This window comes from Macaca thibetana, chromosome 6 (assembly GCF_024542745.1).
Source record: "Macaca thibetana thibetana isolate TM-01 chromosome 6, ASM2454274v1, whole genome shotgun sequence".
NCBI lineage: Eukaryota > Metazoa > Chordata > Mammalia > Primates > Cercopithecidae > Macaca > Macaca thibetana.
The window spans coordinates 58,610,125-58,627,881 of NC_065583.1; the positions used below are offsets into that span (position 1 = coordinate 58,610,125).

At 39.6% G+C, this 17,757-nt stretch overlaps 1 protein-coding gene across 5 annotated transcripts in view; it reads right to left on the minus strand.

The window, feature by feature from the left end:
- The window catches only part of SNX24 (sorting nexin 24), a 193,649-nt gene that overhangs the window by 77,466 nt on the left and 98,426 nt on the right, over positions 1-17,757 (minus strand). For 3 of the 5 annotated variants that reach the window (XM_050795565.1, XM_050795569.1, XM_050795567.1), the window contains exons 2-3: positions 12,506-12,589; positions 3,243-3,347 (exon numbers count right to left, since the gene is read on the minus strand). In XM_050795565.1, the coding sequence (XP_050651522.1) occupies positions 3,243-3,347; positions 12,506-12,589 (189 nt within the window). Of the gene's footprint in view, positions 1-649; positions 2,747-3,242; positions 3,348-12,505; positions 12,590-16,871; positions 17,071-17,757 lie in introns of those variants that run through there. The other 2 variants (XM_050795568.1, XM_050795570.1) reach the window with 2 other exon arrangements.

The window sequence follows — 17,757 nt, forward strand, 5'->3', positions numbered from 1 at the left end:
ATAGTTCTTTTAAACTAAAATTACTTAAATTGAATAGAGATGCTAAAATGTAAAAGAAAATATTTATTTATAAATTGTATCTTGAAGGCTAATATGATGTTTATTTTCAAATTGAAGAAACAGCCAAATAAATGCTAACTGTAGGCTTTTTTGCCTCTCATTTTCATTAGTTCTATTCCCTTCATTAATTTCATTTCATTGGTGACCAGCAAAAGAATAAAAAAGAGTTTTAAAAGTACAGATGCCAAAACAGGTTGGGTTTCCTTTGTTTAAAATCTCAGATAGAACAAAATTAATTTTGAAAATAGGTAATTTGACCTTTCTTGTTTTTAAGTTAGCCTCTTACTTAAATATAGCACAGAAAATGAAAGCATATACATAGTTTTTGCTATTCAAGTTATTGATTTAAAAAATCATCTATCTACTTATCCAGGGAGTTGGGGGATGATAGTCAACTAGGCTGTAATAGTTTATGATTATAAGGTCTTTTCCTTTACCTATTAGAGTCTTATGTAAAGCTGTATGTCAAAGTTGAAAAATTTCTCCTGACTTAGAAAAATCCACAACACATGAAGAAAGGAGCCCATACTGGATGTTAGGAAACTAAAATTCCAGTCCCAACTCTTTAATATATTGCAGGAATTGGGGCAAAATTTTTAATTCCACTGGACCTCAGTTTGTCCATGTCTAAAATAAAAGAGCAGTGTGGAATCACCTTAGGAAATGTGTGGGGTTGTACTCAACCATAGTCCAGAATGTACTAGTTGCCCCTTGGATGGCAGGAAGAGTTGTTTTCTCTGACCCTCTCAAGAGCTGATCTGCCTGTTTTATGGGTGGGAAATTGACGCCAGAGGGATGACTGTGAAATAGCTGAAGGGCTGGACTATGTAATATCTAAGTTTCCTGTGCACTTAAGATGCTATGGCTTGGAGGTATTAATACATTTTTAGGCTCATGGGCCAGATCAGGACCATACTACTGGCCCTTACCAAGATGGGTTAGTGGCAGGATGGTACCTGATGAGAAAGTGCTGGTGGCACCCACTCCCTGGGTTTCAGACTGGTCCTGAGAATGCATGGATTCTAGCTGGTGTCATGTAAGCAAGCAAAAGAAACAGTAATACTGTCTTACTTCTAAAGAGACGTGAAATGATCAAGAAATGACAGCTAGGCTAGGATTTGCATTTAATTTAAGATTAATAAAGTGTTCAGGCTTATCTTTGCAACTTCCATCTAGCTCCCATTGCCTGCAAGTAGAATCAAGTGGAAAAGAAAGCTCCCTTTAACTCCTGGAGGAATTAAGTGACAACAAATTGACTATTAAATGCACAACAGGAAGCAAGGGCCCTCTGAGCCCTTCGACCACATCTTTCAAACCTTATTTCTGAGAATAGAAAATTCTAAGCTCAATTTGAGTGTCACTATAAACTCCTCTCTGTGCCAGATGATTTTATGCACATACTTACATCCGAAGTACAAACAACCTAAAATGTTTATACTGAGTAGTAATGGAAATCATGTGTCAAATACAATGAGGGGAACAGAGTAGAACTTTCTTCAGAACTAAAGTTTGAAGATATATAGCATCATGGAAAATCTGGCTTACAAATAAGAATGCATTGTTTACCTATTCCATTTAATTATAGAGAACATGCATTTTTACTCTTTGCATACAATTTTCTGAAGTCTGATTTTTTTTTTTTTTTTTTGGTTTGTTTTTTGCTCTGCAGTGTTGCCTGAAGCTATGGAAGGATCATAGCTCCTCATACACAGTCTCAAAAACCATGGCCACACACATTCTTGTGATGTTAATTCCTATTTCCTTTAAGCTCTCACCCCCAGAGAGAGACAGTGAAGGATTCTTCTAACAAGTCCAAAAGCAAAAGAGCAAACAGTAAAGACAGCCCTCCTTAGATGTCCTCAGGGGCCTTCTGCATGTCAGCTTTCCTATTAGAGCACTGTAAAGACCAGGAAAACTACAAGGGCCAGGAACGGAATTCTGGCATCTTTCTACTGAGAGATAGTCCTCTGAATTTCTCACTAAGCGCAAGCCTGAGGAGTCGGCCTCCCCTCAGCTTCTCATCACCAGTGATTCAGGGACAGCCATTCATAGAGCTCTGTAGAAGAAACGGCATACTAGCTCCACAGTTCTCAGTTTCCCTCCTCAACAGAATCCACCCTAGGGTTAATGCTTAAAGGGCCATGAAGATATCAAAGGGAGAACGCAGTCAGGGCTGCTCATTTGTTTGATGTAACGTGTCTTAGATGGGTCAATCATTAATTCACAGCTCTTAGGTGGGAGTCCAGCTCTTTTGTTTCAAAGAGCCAAGATTCCCCTGCCCCCAGTCATGTTCACTCCGTCATTCTCATGTGTTGCTTCTCCAGTGGACTCTGGTGCCAGGGAAGAACCATACCACTGGCCCTTATCAAGATGGGTTAGTGGCAGGATGGCACCTACCGCCTCACCAAGAAGGGTTAGTGGCAGGATGGTACCGGCTGACCTCAGGGCCTGCCCACCCCAGCTCCTGCCCTGCACAGTGTTCTTTGGACTTAATGATGACTACACTGAGTACTCACCTGGGGCCGCTATTTCTTTTTGTTTTAAAACTCAGAGAAGCTGATACTGCTCTACCTTCTCCTTTTGCTTCTTCTGTCACTTGGTAGAGAGATGGTCTTTGTCCTATCTCACTTAGGCAGTTCTGCTTGCTCCTCTCAGCTGCAGAAAAGAGTGTCCCAGTGCATTCTTTCTAAATGGACATTCCAGTTTTCAAAGAGGTTGGCACTTCATCATTGGCAATTTTTATACATTCCTTTTCAATTTGATTCCAAAGATATACTAGCCAGGCCCGCTGTGAGTTCAGTTTCTCTCACTACCCCAATCAGCCCCACAAAACTCAAAACATAAAGGCTGGGATTGCTATAAAGAAGCAAAAAAATTCTTGGAGGAAAAGCAAAAAGCAAAAAACAAAATAATTTGTAGAGTTGAATTAAAAAACAGATCCTCTCCTCAACAGTTTTCACCTTTTTATTAAAATTTCACTTCCCCAATGAATAGAGCCAATTTTAAATAGAACCCTAATTAAAGCTACAAGAACCAACCAACAACGTATCTGTAATTTTCCTTTAATTTAGACTCTTTGGCTGCTTAATATATTTCGCATTGCACCCACATGTCCTGAGAAAAAATGGTGAGACATATGATTATTTATGTTATATAAAATGGAGGATCTAAACATATCTTACCTGTAAGTATGTTTCCAAGCCTTGTCGTCGCTGTTCCAAGACTTTGGGGACCCAGTTCCTAACATGTTTAGAAGGGATTTCTGGAGTTTTTATACATTTCTTAAGCTATAAACACAGAACAGAAAAAGAAAAAGAAAAAAAAAATGAGATGTCTGTTAATTATAGTGACATTATTTGCAGAAAAAAAGGCCAATAAAAGAAAGTGAACTACTGCTATCTGCAATAAAAAATAGAGGAAAATATAATTACACTGCAATTTTGTCAAACGATTCTTTATTTAGGTATCTTGACTTCAGTTTTCAGAATAATGGTTTTCTGTATTGGTAGGTATTATTGTAGACATTTCAGATTGAAATCCTTTTTCCTGAAAAATTAAAAAACCTAGTAAATGAATAAAAAAGAAAGTGAAGAAATTTAGTTACAAAAATCAATTAATACAACAAAATTCTGCTTGGATGAAGGACTTTCCTGATAAAAGGTCTTTCTACATATTTTTCATATAAAGAAATCAAAACAAAATGCAACTGTATATAAGTATTGTCCCTAGAAATGCCATTAACTAGACCACATTATTTGGAGAGAGAACTTAAAAACATAAAGCCCTAATCTTTTCAATGTTCCTAACAATTACTTTCCAACTCCATTCATGAAAACTGAATGATAGTTCTCAGCTAAGCCTTTTGGGACAGCAGTTTTAGGGGATAATATAAATAAATAAAAATTCTGTTGGAAGTTGCATTAGAGCTGTCTGTGGTAGGCAGAATAATCCTCCTTCCCCCAAAATAATCAAATCCTAATCCTGCAGAAAAAGGGACTTTGAAGATTTGGTTAAATTCATGGTCTTAAAATGGGAAGATCCTCCTGGATTACTGGGGTGAGCTCAATGTAATCACAAGGATCCTTATAAAAGGGAGGCAGCAGAATGAGGTGGAAAGAGACTGGGAGAAACAATGTCTCTGGCTCTGATGATGGAGAAAGAGGCCATAAGCCAAGGTGACCTCTAGAAGCTGGAAAGAATGGATTCTGCCCTAGAGCCTCCAGAAGAAATGTCATCCTGCTGACACCTTGATTTTAGCCCAGTGAAACCCACTTCAGACTCCTCACATCAAGAAGTGTAAGACAACACATGTATATTGTTTTAAGCCACTGCATTTATGGTAATTTGTTATAGCAGCAATAGGAAACTAATACATTGCCTCCATAAGTGGAACGTGCTTAATTGCTAATTAAAAATTTGAAAAAACCTACCAATGTTGCTTCTTTACTACACATGCACAGAAACAGCATAGTAATGAATAAGAAAATTCATAAATTAAACCTGGGCAGCTAAACTATAGTAAAAAACTCTTTCCATATGTAAGAGTATATTCACCCTTAACCAATCTAGGCTGAAATTTGTTGTACATCATGAAGAAGGGGCCCATGTACTGGCTAGAGCAGACTGGCCACCTTTGCCTCTGAGGTAGAAGTCTTGTACCGAGAATGGTAAAGCAGCAAGAGCCTGGGTCCCTGACGATCATGAAACCGCCACACCAGCACCAGACATTTATGAAGGGAGGGATCAAGTTGTATCTGTTAATGTCACCATTATTTTGGTTTTAGAGTCACTTACAGTCAAATCTAATCCTACATGAATAAGGATGTGGCTAGCACTGCTAGCTGCTTAGCAAATATTCATTCCCTCCTTCTTTTTTGGGGGGAAAAAAGTCAACGTCATTCAGAGGGCTAACACGCTGAATTATAAATTGATTTTCCAAGTTCCCTTTTAATTAGGGTGACCATGTGACAGTTACCAATATACGTACATGTCTACAGGGGTAGGGTTCTTGTTTCCCTAACAAAAAGCAACAGGTTTTCTTGCCAGAAAATGCAGAAGCCATGCCTGGAAGGGTAGGAGCTATGTTGTCACCAGAAGTGTGAAAGTCACATGCTAAGATGATGACATTGAAGCAGGGAGACATGAGGAGCCTGGAACATGAATGTTTTGAGATGCCTGCATCACCTGGGCTGCCTGTTTTTAGTTTTCCTGTAATGTGAGAATAATAAATCTCTTACTTAAGAAATCTAATCAAGTTTCTATTACAGGCCGGGCGCGGTGGCTCACGCCTGTAATCCCAGCACTTTGGGAGGCCGAGGCGGGCGGATCACAAGGTCAGGAGATCGAGACCACGGTGAAACCCCGTCTCTACTAAAAATACAAAAAATTAGCCGGGCGCGGTGGCGGGCGCCTGTAGTCCCAGCTACTCAGGAGGCTGAGGCAGGAGAATGGCGTAAACCCAGGAGGCGGAGCTTGCAATGAGCTGAGATCGCGCCACTGCACTCCAGCCTGGGCGACAGAGCGAGACTCCGTCTCAAAAAACAAAAAAACAAAACAAAACAAAACAACAACAAAAAAAAGTTTCTATTACATGCAGTCAAAGACATTCCTAATATAAAGGAATCACTTGTTCTATTTTAAGTCAGAGATGCTCAATAGGCATCCAAGTAGAGATGCTGGGTAGGTAGCTGGGTACAAGTCTGTAAATGTGGGGGTCAGAATATATAGGTATTTAGAGCCATGGAACTAGAGGAGATGACATTAAGAGTTAGGTACCGATGGAGAAAAAGGGCTGTGGTAGACAGAATCCTAAAATGGTCCCCTGGTGTAAATGCCTTGTATGATCCCCTCCTCTTGAGCATGAGTGGGACCTGTGACTATGTCAGGGCAGTCACTCCATGATTACATTGTGTATTATATGATGGTCCTAGCAGACTGCTGGCTTTCAAGTAAGGTATCATGTGATGAGAGAGCCACATGGCTAGGACCTGAGAGTGGTCTTTAGGAGCTGAGAGCTGCCTCTGGTGTTCAGCCAGCAAGAAAAAAGAAGGGACCTCAGTTCTGCAACTGCAAGCCACTGAATTCTGCCTGAATGAGCTTGGAAGAGCACCCCAAGCCTCAGGTGAGATGGAGAAGCAGGGAGGAGAAGCAGGACAATCACTGGGGGAAGACGGGGAGTAGGTTCCATCAGGAAAGTGTTTCAAGAGGAGAGGCATGATCAGGCTGTGCCAGATGATGGGAAGTCAGTAACGCGGGGTACAGAGAGAAGGGCAGTGGGGAAGTAGCAGCTCCTCTTCTAAGGAGTTCTACTAAAAGACAAGGAAGGAGTACAATGGGATGAGCACACGAGGGAAGCATGGGGCCAAAGGCAGGCTTTATTTTGTGAAACAGAAACTACTGCGATAGGTTCATATAGTGATAAGACTGATTCAGTATTGAGGGGGAAACTGATAATGCAAGGCAGAGAGGAGGAGGGGGATTTATAATTGCTTGCAGGGGAATAAATACATATTTAAACTCTATACCGTCTGAGGCATTTCTCCACAAGAACAAGGCCAAAATGCTAAATTATTCTGTGGTAATAAGCTTAAGTTTCACTTTAAACATAAAGAAACTTCCTTTAAAACTATTGAATCATAACATATATTTCAGAATAGAAAATCAACTCCATTATATGTCTCTCCTTTTAAAAAGAATGTTGAAGATCTAGCACTGAAAATATTTTTCCTTTTTTATTTATGTCAGGAATACTCAGGAAGCGGATCATCACAGCTGCTGGGATCCATGACAGCATTCGTAGGTGAGTAATGAATTGCTTTAGATGAGAGACAAACCCGAGACAATATGTTTCCAGTAGGGCTCAGCTGCTTATAAGATAAATACTCCTCTGCCACTTCACCCGATGATTAACGGTCCTGGCCCTGCTGTGTCCAGGCAAACTGCCTTTCTCATTCAAGCAGATAAGTACCAGATTCTATGATACCACAGACACAATCCCCTTTTCCTGGTGTGACCACTCCCTTTTCCTTTTTCATACTGCTAGAAGATTTTACACAGAACTTACTCCACACAGACCTACCACTGCATACATTGGTTATAGTAACCATTTTCCACAAAGAAGCAGAAATACTTTTCCCAAGTACATGAATAAAAAGAATGAAAAAGAAAAGAAAAGTTAAAGAAGCGAGAAACATTTGGGGATAAAATCTCATCTTTCCCCCTGTATTGCCACCACTACTTCCTCAGGGTTCCGTTTGGAGAGAATGTACAGGGTGCTGTGCTACTGGTTTGACCCTACATAGCAGGTTTTTGGTTCTTTATCGTCTACTTCATGAAATTACACACAGGAGAATGAAGTCTTTTACTCAAGCCAAAAGTAGTCAATAATAAAAAATGAAGATAGTTAATTTTAAAATGAACCAGCACCACATTTCACTGAAACCATTGTGAATAAAAGAATGGGCTGCAACTGACAGAAAACAGCTGGGAAGGCATGAAAATAAAATGTGCTTAACAGTTTGCCATGCTGAAAAGGTTTTTCTGCCCATACATGCAATTTTTGGCCTAGGGAGGTAAAGCTCTTTTCAGGAACCACCATTTAAAATAGTAAAGTGTTTAGCCGTAGTGGGATGTGGACAGGTGTAGCCGAGGCACACGCGAAAGCACGCATAAGCTTGAAGGTTCACCCTGTCACAGGAGTCTGTGCCTGGCATAACAAAGAAGGCTAGGATGGGGTTTTGTTTTTGTTTTGGTGTGGTCGTGTTCTTCCCACCTAGTACTAGCAGAGGAGCTACAAAGGCATCAGGGCAAGCAGAACCTGGGGTTAACAGAGAACGCAAACTCCCGCAGTGGAAACTGATCCTCTAGTAATTCATAAATATACATGATGCTATCCAAATATGCCATTTGCCAAATACTTATTTAATACCTAATAAGTGCCCGAGACCCTACTAGACACTCTAACAGTGTGAAAGATATGAAAGATAGGACATGGTCCCTACTTTTAAAAAAGTACCTTCTAATTAGACAAAATTTAGGGATAACAGTTTTATCTCATATGTTTCCAAAATTTAAGCAGAAATCTCTATTCTAAATGGACAGGAGTTCTAAGAACAGAGATTAGGGAGGAAAGGGAGCTAACATGGAAAAAGGAGAACCTGAAATGTCTTGGTTTGAATAGATCGGAACACAGAGGAAAAGACATTCAGCATGGCAAAGACAGGTGGGTAGCCATTTTTACCTCACATAATGAGGTAATGGGAGATACTGGCTCAGCTGTCCCTGAAGGGCTCTTAGGAGGAGTGAAAAATAAAGTCGGCCAGTAAAGGGGTTAGCAGTAGACAGAATAATGGTTCCCTCAAAGATGTCCAAGTCCTAATCCCCAGAATCTGTGAATGTATTTGCTTACATGGGAAAGGGGACTTTGCAGATGTAATTAAATTAAGGACTTTGAAAAGGGGGGATTATCTGTGTGGGCTCAATATTATCATAAGAGGGAAGCACAAGGAAAAGGGGATTGAGTCTGTGGTGTCATAGAAGCTGGTACTTATCAGGATGAATCAGAAAGTCTGTTTACACAAGGTGTCAAGTCAGAAGAGAGGTGATGACAGGAGACGTTATGATGGACACAGAAGCTGAAGTGGAGTGACTGCTGGCTTTGAAGATGAAAGAGGCCACAAGACAAGGAATGTTGGAAAAGACAAGGAAACAGATTCTGTTCTAGAACCCACAGAAGACTCAGCTACCGTCAGGTAATAAATCTGAAGGCTGGATGTGGTAGCTTACACCTGTAATCCCAATACTTTGGGAGGCCAAGGCGGGCGGATCACCTGAGGTCAGTTGAGACCAGCCTGGCCAACATGGTAAAACCTGTCTCTACTAAAAATACAAAAAAGTAGCCGAGCGTGGTGGTGCATGCCTGTAGTCTTAGCTACTCAGGAGGCTGGGGCAGAAGAATCGTTTGAACCTGGGAAACGGAGGTTGCAGTGAGCTTAGATCGTGCCACTGCACTCCAGACTGGGTGACAGAGACTCTGTCTCAAATAATAATAAAAAATAAATTTTAAACCACTGCATTTTTGGTGATTTGTTAACAGCAGCAATAGGAAACTCATACAAGGTTTAAGATTATTGGCCTTGAGGGTCAATGTCTATGATGTGGTAGACAACAGAGACTGTTTCAGTGCATTCGAGTAAGAGAATGAAGATAAAAATGGTGTTTTAGGAAAACTGGTCTGCAGCAGAGAATAGATAAGGATCTGAAATGGTTAAAGTAATACTGATATAAAGTAGTAAGACTCTGGACTGGGATGGTAGGAATAGAAAATGAAAAATTAGTCTGGGCGCAGCGGCTCATGCCTGTAACTCTAGCACTTTGGGAGGCAGAGGTGGGTGGATCACCTGAAGTCAGGAGTTTGAAACCAGCCTGGCCAACATGGCGAAACACTGTCTCTACTAAAAATACAAAAATTAGCCAGGTGTGGTGGCAGGTGCCTGTAATCCCAGCTACTCGGGAGGCTGAGGCAGGAGAATTGCTTGAACCTGGGAGGTGGAGGTTGAGGTGAGCTGAGATTGAGCCACTTCATTCCAGCCTGGGCAAAAGAGCAAGACTCCTTCTCAAAAAAAAGGAAAAATAAAATGAAAAATTAAGTAGTGTGTATTGTAAGAATTTGGAAGATAATGCAAGGTAACAGAAAAGTAAGCACACACTTGAAGCTTTAAAACCTTGAGATGTGTGGTTCTAAGCTTTGTGACTTCAGTGTATGTGATGGAGGTAGGTTAGGAAGGGTTGTGTCTAAGTGATAATTACACTATAGGAATTCTCAAACTTCAACAGGCATTAATCATCTGGGGTACTGCAGATTATTGGGCTCCATCACAAAAATTCTAATTCAGTATATCTAGGGTATTGTCCAACAATTTTCCCTTAGATAATTCAAAGTTCACATTTTGAAAAATACCAACTAAAAGAAAAACTAAAAGAAAATAGAATCAAATAATCATCATAGCACATGAAGAAATGACTAATTTTAAGATAGAATCTGAAAGGGTAAAAACAGACATATTAGTAAACATAAAAATTTAAAACTTGCATACATTTAAAATAAATGTCATAACCAAAATTAAAAGGCCCTTGTGAAAAAATGCTTTCAGTAAATGGCTAATATTGTATTAATAGGCCACACAAACTAATAAGCAAAAACAAACGAGACACTAGCAGATAAATGAGAAAGCACATAAATAGCCAATTCTATTGAAAGAGGGACTACAACTCCTAAGCAAACCTAAGAAACACCTATTAAAACAAGGCAACATACATGCTTGCTAATAAACAAATCTAATTTTTGGAGGTGTAATATAGTTAAATATTTCAAGAGAATTAAGTAACAACAGATTCAACTACATTTAAAGGGAAAATATTTTATGTTAAACTTTAGCATTCAAAGCATGTCACGAGATTCAAATATGGAAATTGAGGGTACCAAAACTGCAATAAAAGGGCAAGGTTGCACGATGTGGCAGCAGCAGTCAGTCAAGCCCGAGTACTCTGATTAAATTTTTTACTCATTTCAACCCTTCTTAGCACACAATCTTACAGTCAAAATTACAGATTTATGTTTAGTTTTATACCCCATCGTTATTTGTATTTCATGGCTTTTTAAAGTTACCTTTTTGCCAAATCTAATACAATCACAAGGGGGCACGTAAAGGAGACTTTTAGCAGCTGCTATCCCCTTGATAATACACAACATTAGACAGTGTATCCCAACTAAAACTCTGCTCCACAAAGCTATTTTAATCTCTATGTCTCTGTAAAGTTGTCTCAAATATTTTAACAAGGCTGCTAACAATATTCAAAATTGAGAGATTTGAGAATTTCTATTCTATGAATGCTAGTAGACCTAACTATATAAGAATAGATAAAATTATTAATAGAACTGCAGAAACTGAGAGGAGAGAGAATCCTGGAAAATCTAGGAATGTTTTTGACCATGAATAGCTAAGAACTGTCTATACTCACTGGGGAGAGGGTCCTCCTCTGCAGAAGAAAATAAACTCTATTAGAGCAGAGAACAGGGTGAACAAGGCTCTCTTCCAGAAGCATGGGCAGCCTCGTGCTCCGGGCAGGCCTAATTGGCAGTCACCCAGCTGTGCCTGGTGTGGAGCTGGTCCCTGAGTATCTGGAGAGTACAGCTGGGCTGTGCTAGGGTCATGGAGTCCTAGGTGCTGACTTGGAAGGTTAGCAAGGGGCCTGCATGTGACAGGCTGTCTCCTCTAGACTGGTCAACAGAGGCTTGGCAAGGCAGGGGGTGCTGGTTTTAATCCCACAGCAGGGACTTATTTCATCAGGTACCCAGAAGAAACCTCACTAGGATCTGTTTCCTCCCAAAACACACACAAAAAAAACAGAATTCCCTGGGAAGGAAGTGAGCCCCAGACTCCAGATTTGTTTCTCTTTGGAGCACCCTGGGGTTGGTGCCTTTGTAAAGTCACTGGCAACACCTGGTCTAAATCTGTGTTCACCTGTACTGTTTCTTTTCCAAGTCAAACTGGAGTGAACAAAGTGCTAACTGGAGAACTAGATGTGGATTATCCCCTGCCATCCTAACATAAAAGTGTACTGATCTTAGAGCTCCCCTTTAAAAGAAAAGAGAAGGAAACAGTCTCACTAATCTCTCACTAATATCCTGTTAATGTTTATACGTTTATCCTGTTAACGGGATTTTTCTGGGCAATTTCATGAGGTATTTGTAGAGATGAAAATAATTTCAGCACACCAATAATAATTTATAACCTAGAAAAAATTAAATTTAGGTAGAAAATAAAGAAGCATTTACTCTTCTATGCTTTAATAACCGTTTCTCCAAGCTCTTTCTTTTGCTTTTCTGTTTCGTTCATCTAAGACTTTTAAAGAAGTGTATCCTAATGCCGAAACATCAGTTTTGTAAAGTGGCCCTTTACAATTCATAAAAAGGCTAAGAGCCTCTTTTAACTTGTGTTCCCCAGTCTTTGAATACACAAGTACATGTATGTGATCTTTTCCAGGTACATGTAAGTATAAGCTGAGTTTAATAAATTTCTTCCTATAAGATAATCATTTGCTTTTTCTCCCCATTCTGTAAAGAACATTAAGTGCATTTCATGGATAAAACAGGGTCTGGGTCTTATTCTTTCTGAACCTGTAACGTCGAATGCAACATACTGCAAACAGCTTGCTGCCTCAGATTTTTACATGTAAACAATCTTAACAGAAAATCTACCTATTCAGAAAGCATACCTTTAAAGAACTGAATAATTTATTCTAAAAAGAAATTTATTTCATGATAAAAGAAAATGCATATACAAACACAAGAAATATCAATGCTCTTAGAATCACAGAAAGGAGTATTAACATTATACCATCTGCCTCATAGAGAAAAGAGAAAAAAAAACAAAAAACAAGTTACCTTTTTGTGCAAAGCATGAAATTCACTGTATCTCTTTTCAACAAAATGTTTTCTTCCATTCATTAGCACTTCTATCTTAAACACCTGAGGAAAAAATTTAAAAGAGTAATTATATTAGTTCAAAACCTTCAATTGTCTGATGTGGTAAGTTTGTGACCATGATATATTTCATCCCTTTAATTATAGTAGCTGATCCCCCAAAACCCAGAAGGCTCAGGAGACCCTGGCCCAACAGCATTGATTAATGAGCACTCGGACCAAAGGCTCACTAACAAAGTGCGACATTCTCCAAAAACCTGTCTAAAAACAAGGGAAACTTACATGCATTAAAAAACTACCTAATTTTTTAATAAAATAATATTTTTTGCATAAAATGATTTCACCAAGTGAACATGATAGCACTGAAAAAATACTCTTTACCAGAGTATTGCAAGAGGAGTACTCTGGTAAAAAGCTCAGGCATGTGGCATTTCACTATGGGCATTTCAATGTAGGCAGTACTGTGTCTTTACAAGACAATCAGGCAAACAGCAGAGCATTTTAGGTTAATGTCTTTCTAACCTGAATATTCATCTCTAGTCTCAGCTGGGCTTATTCTGCTGTTTGCAAAACAGGGAAAATGTAGTAAAGGCTCATTTTCCCTGCATGATACAAGTGACAGCTTGTTCTCCTAGCTCCACAAGGTTGAAAGGCCAGATGAAAAGGCTCTCTGGGTGCACTAATTAGTAGGCACTAACATGACATTTTCTTGATTCTTAGGTCAGTGGGTCAAGACTGGAAACAAGGGATGAGAAATATTGTGAAATGGTCATGAAAATACAATGTTAAGGTCGGATGGGGAGGGATGGTTGGCAGGATCTAAAGAGGAGCTGTCATTGCAAAAGTTTGTATTTGACTCCTGTTTTGCTAAGTGAGAGTTTAGAAACACTAAGATGAAGGAATATTGTTTAATTACTTAATAAGCCTAATTTTCTATTTCAATCACCCTTCTAAAAAAAATACAAAACTGTAGAGATCACATGACACTAAAAAGCATTAAAAGCATTCTTACTTTTAGTCTAAAAATAAGAACTACTTAAATTTGGCATGTGAGATACAAGGTTGCACATCTTCATTATGAAAATAGATTGCTATGGCTCTATATTTCTGTCTTATATGTAAGTATGACTATTTTAGAAATCCAGAAATTATGTCATCAAACATAAAATCTGTTTGCATTTTTGTGCTTCTTTGAATCAGAAACAAAATCTTCTGCTGCATGACTCAGTTTAAGAAATCTCTTTTATTAAGTGTTAAATTTTTAACAATTTAATCAATATTTTATATTAACATTTTGTTTTTCAAGAAATACCCCTGAATAAATACTTTCCTTTGGTGAACAAATAGAAATATTTTCTTCTGAAACCATATGCATATGCTTCAAATTCTCAGAAATTCTTAGATTATTTTTTAGGAAAAATAATCTGTTTATTAATTCACCAGAGAAAATTACTCTTCTTCAAAGGTCTTGCCAGAAATAGAATCAGGAAAACACCTCAAGAAAACAAACAAGAGAAGCACAGCTTTAACGTGGGGGCTTGGTAAATAGGCTACAGAGCCCCTTTTTTACTATCAGGACAATATGTAGCAATGAAAGTAGTTTCCATCTGCTGAGCTCTATGAAATAAATGAGGTTATGTTCTGGGTCTTATTGCTTGAGGCTTTATCACAAAACCATCACCTTAATTGGCACATTAGCTACAGAATCTATAAAACAGGGAGAAGGTTGAAAATTCGGCAAGCCTCTACCTACTTGCCAACCACCCCTCAAAGTGGCCCCCCTTGAAGGCCAGGGTAAGACAAATTACACAATGGCTGCTTCATGGAATGTCATCTCTTCTACTGACCAGATGGTTCCATTACCAAATTCCACAGTTACTCTTAACAAGCACTAAATTCACAGTGAGCGGTGGGGGAGGGTGGATGTACACACATCCACAGGAAAGTTTGTGATAAACTTTAATTCTTATATTTTATAACATTACAATTGAAAGAACACACAATATGCCTAATACTATCAAGACTTTGTTCTTCTAAATTCTGGGAAAATATCTTGGAAAGGAAGTTGTTCATCAGGACTTTCATGACAAAGTGAAGCAAGAAACAGAGTCAATTTAATAAATCCGGCCAGGCACGATGGCTCACGTCTGTAATCTCAGCACTTTGGGAGGCCGAGGCAGGTGGATCATGAGGTCAGGAGTTCGAGACCAGCCTGGCCAATATGGTGAAACCCCATTTCTACTAAAAATACAAAAATTAGCTGGGTGTGGTGGCGTGCGCCTGTAGACCCAGCTGCTTGGGAGGCTAAGGCAGGAGAATCGCTTGAATCCGGGAGGCAGAGGTTGCAGTGAGCCAAGACCGTACCACTGAACTCCAGACTAGGCAACAGAGCGAGACTCTGTCTCCAAATAATAATAATAATAATAATAATAAATCCTATTTTCCTGAATACCATGCCAGGTCATTTTTGTAAAGTCTTTCCAACTTTCCTACATATGTTGTCCCTGCTGCCTGGAAATCCCTTTTCTTGCTTGACTCTGCTGGCAAACTCCTAGTAGTGATTATACACCTCGTGAGGTGACAGCTTCCAAGATGGTGCTGGGAAGGCACTCAGCACAGAATCCACCATTCATCTGTTTATTTATTCAACAGATATTTACTGAGGGCCTGCAAGCCACGGAGCCCAGGAGTTGTTCTAGACTCTGGGATTCAGCACTGAACAAGACTGACAAGAGGTCAGCCTTTATGCAGGCTGAGGAGGGCGGATCACCTGAGATCAGGAGTTCAAGACAAGCCTGGCCAACATGATGAAACCCTGTCTCTACTAAAAATACAAAAATTAGCTCGGTGTGGTGGTGCGCGCCTGTAATCCCAGCTACTTGGGAGGCTGAGGCAGGAGAATTGCTTGAGGCGAGAGGAGGTGGAGGTTGTGGTGAGCAGAGATCACCAAAAAAATAAAGAGAAAAGAAAAAAAAGAGTTGAGTGTACTGCCTCTGGAATTTCAGATTGGCTGTGGGTGGACAAGGACTGTTTTTACTCCTATTGAAAAAACAACAACAACAACAACAAACAACAAAAAACTCCCACACACTTTAAGGTGAAAACCAAGGGCACTTCTGGCCAAGATGGAGTAACAGGAAGGAGATGTAGCCTCCCACTTGAAACTGGGCAAATTAAATAAGTGTACCAAATATGTGGGAAAAATGGCTCTCAGGACATTGGACATTGGGAAATGAAGGACAGTGAGAGACAGGAAACAAACAAGGAGAGCCCTACTATTAACCTCAGCTTGCTGCCCAGAGAGAAGCTATGCAGGCCTCTGCCCAGGGAAGGGGACTCCACCCAGTAGAGCCCTGTGGTCCCCTGAGTTAAGGAAAGGGAGCTGGGAGTATGGAGAACAGGGAGCTGCACCCCAGGAGAATGCCTGCAGCTGAGGAGGTCTCCCTCAAGTATTCAGGTGAAAACCGATCGGCACGTGAGATTGGGTAAACTATCCAAGGATACGAAAAGGATTAGCGTGAGCAGGGCTCAGAGCTCACATGCAACAGGCAATGGTGCCTGTGTCCAAAAGCCGGGGCAGAAAACCTCATAATTCACGAGGCATTAGTTACAGTACCCTGAAGGTTCTTAACTCAGAAGCAGGGAAAATGAGCTGTTTCAGTCCAGTTTAACACTTCAAAGCCAGGTCTGAAGAGATCAAATTGTTTCTGGGTAACTTAACCACATACCAGAACAAAGCTCAAGAATATTTTTAGGACTATAAAAATACCTAGAACCCAACAAGGTAAAATTAACAAAATGTAAATTACCAAAAATGTTGCCAGATTTCACCCCTCCAATGTACTAAGTTACACTGTTACAAATAGGACTGTCTGGTCCATCCTTGTCAACATAGTACTACTTTGGCCAATCTGGTGCATAAAATGAGAATTTTTTCTTTTTTTTTTGAGACAGAGTCTTGCTCTGTCTCCCAGGCTGGAGTGCAGTGGCGCGATCTTGGCTCACTGCAACATCTGCCTCCCGGGTTCACGCCATTCTCCTGCCTCAGCCTCCCGAGTAGCTGGGACTACAGGCACCCGCCATCACACTCGGCTAATTTTTTGTATTTTTAGCACAGACGGGGTTTCACCGTGTTAGCCAGGATGGTCTCAATCTCCTGACCTCGTGATCCGTCCGCCTTGGCTTCTCAAAGTGCTGGGATTACAGGCGTGAGCCACCGTGCCCAGCTAAAATGAGAATTAATTGGGCATATTTTGACAAGCATGTATGGTGGCATAAGTTTCCATTCCAACTATCTCACATAAAATTATATATAAGCCTGACCTACCTGTTTATTTTTATTGTATTCATTTACTTAGTTATGTTGCTCAAGCTGGACTCAAACTCCTGGGCTCAAGTGATCTTCCCATCTCAGCTTCCCCAGTAGGTGGGATTACAGGCCCATGCCACTGCGCCTGGCTTTGACTTGCCTGTTTGGTTTTCTATTCCTAGAGACATCTTTCCTCAGAGTTTTCCAGAAATCCCCCCTGTATAAAGTAAGGGAAGCTGCATGTAATTAAATAAATGTATTAAGGATTCCATTTAGGTTTGCTTAACAAAACAAAAATCATTCTGTTCATTTGACTAAATTTTTGCCACAGTTCTAGAGACATTAAGTCAATAGAATTCAAATTGAAAAGGAAAACAAATGCCATTACTTTAAAGGGAAGAATCTGATCCCCAAGTGTGGTTTTTATTACATGTCAGAGCCAACTTTTTTTCTTTTGTGGTAATATCTCTGAAATTATACTAGAAGCCAAGGATAAAATAGTTCAAAATATGGGTTTATACCCTAATTTTCAGGAATATATCTAATAAATAAAATAAACTTAAGCTAAGGAAGGACTTAACTTATATTCCAGGTTGAATGGTCTCTCTCTTTCAGAAACTTATACATTACAAGGTTGATCACTTCTAAAGCAAAAAAAAAAAAAAAAGAAAAAGAAAAAAGGAAAAGTATTCTCTATAACAGATTGAAGATATCTAATAAATAATTCAAGTGCCTGCCAAATACAGACGGGGGTTCTATATACAAATAAAGATTTAAGCCCAAGGTTCCAAGTAGTTTAGGCCAGTGTATTGTTACACTGGGAATCTGAAATATACATGAACACAACTATCTGCTTAGAATATGACTTTTCATAAATATATATATATACACACACATGCATATA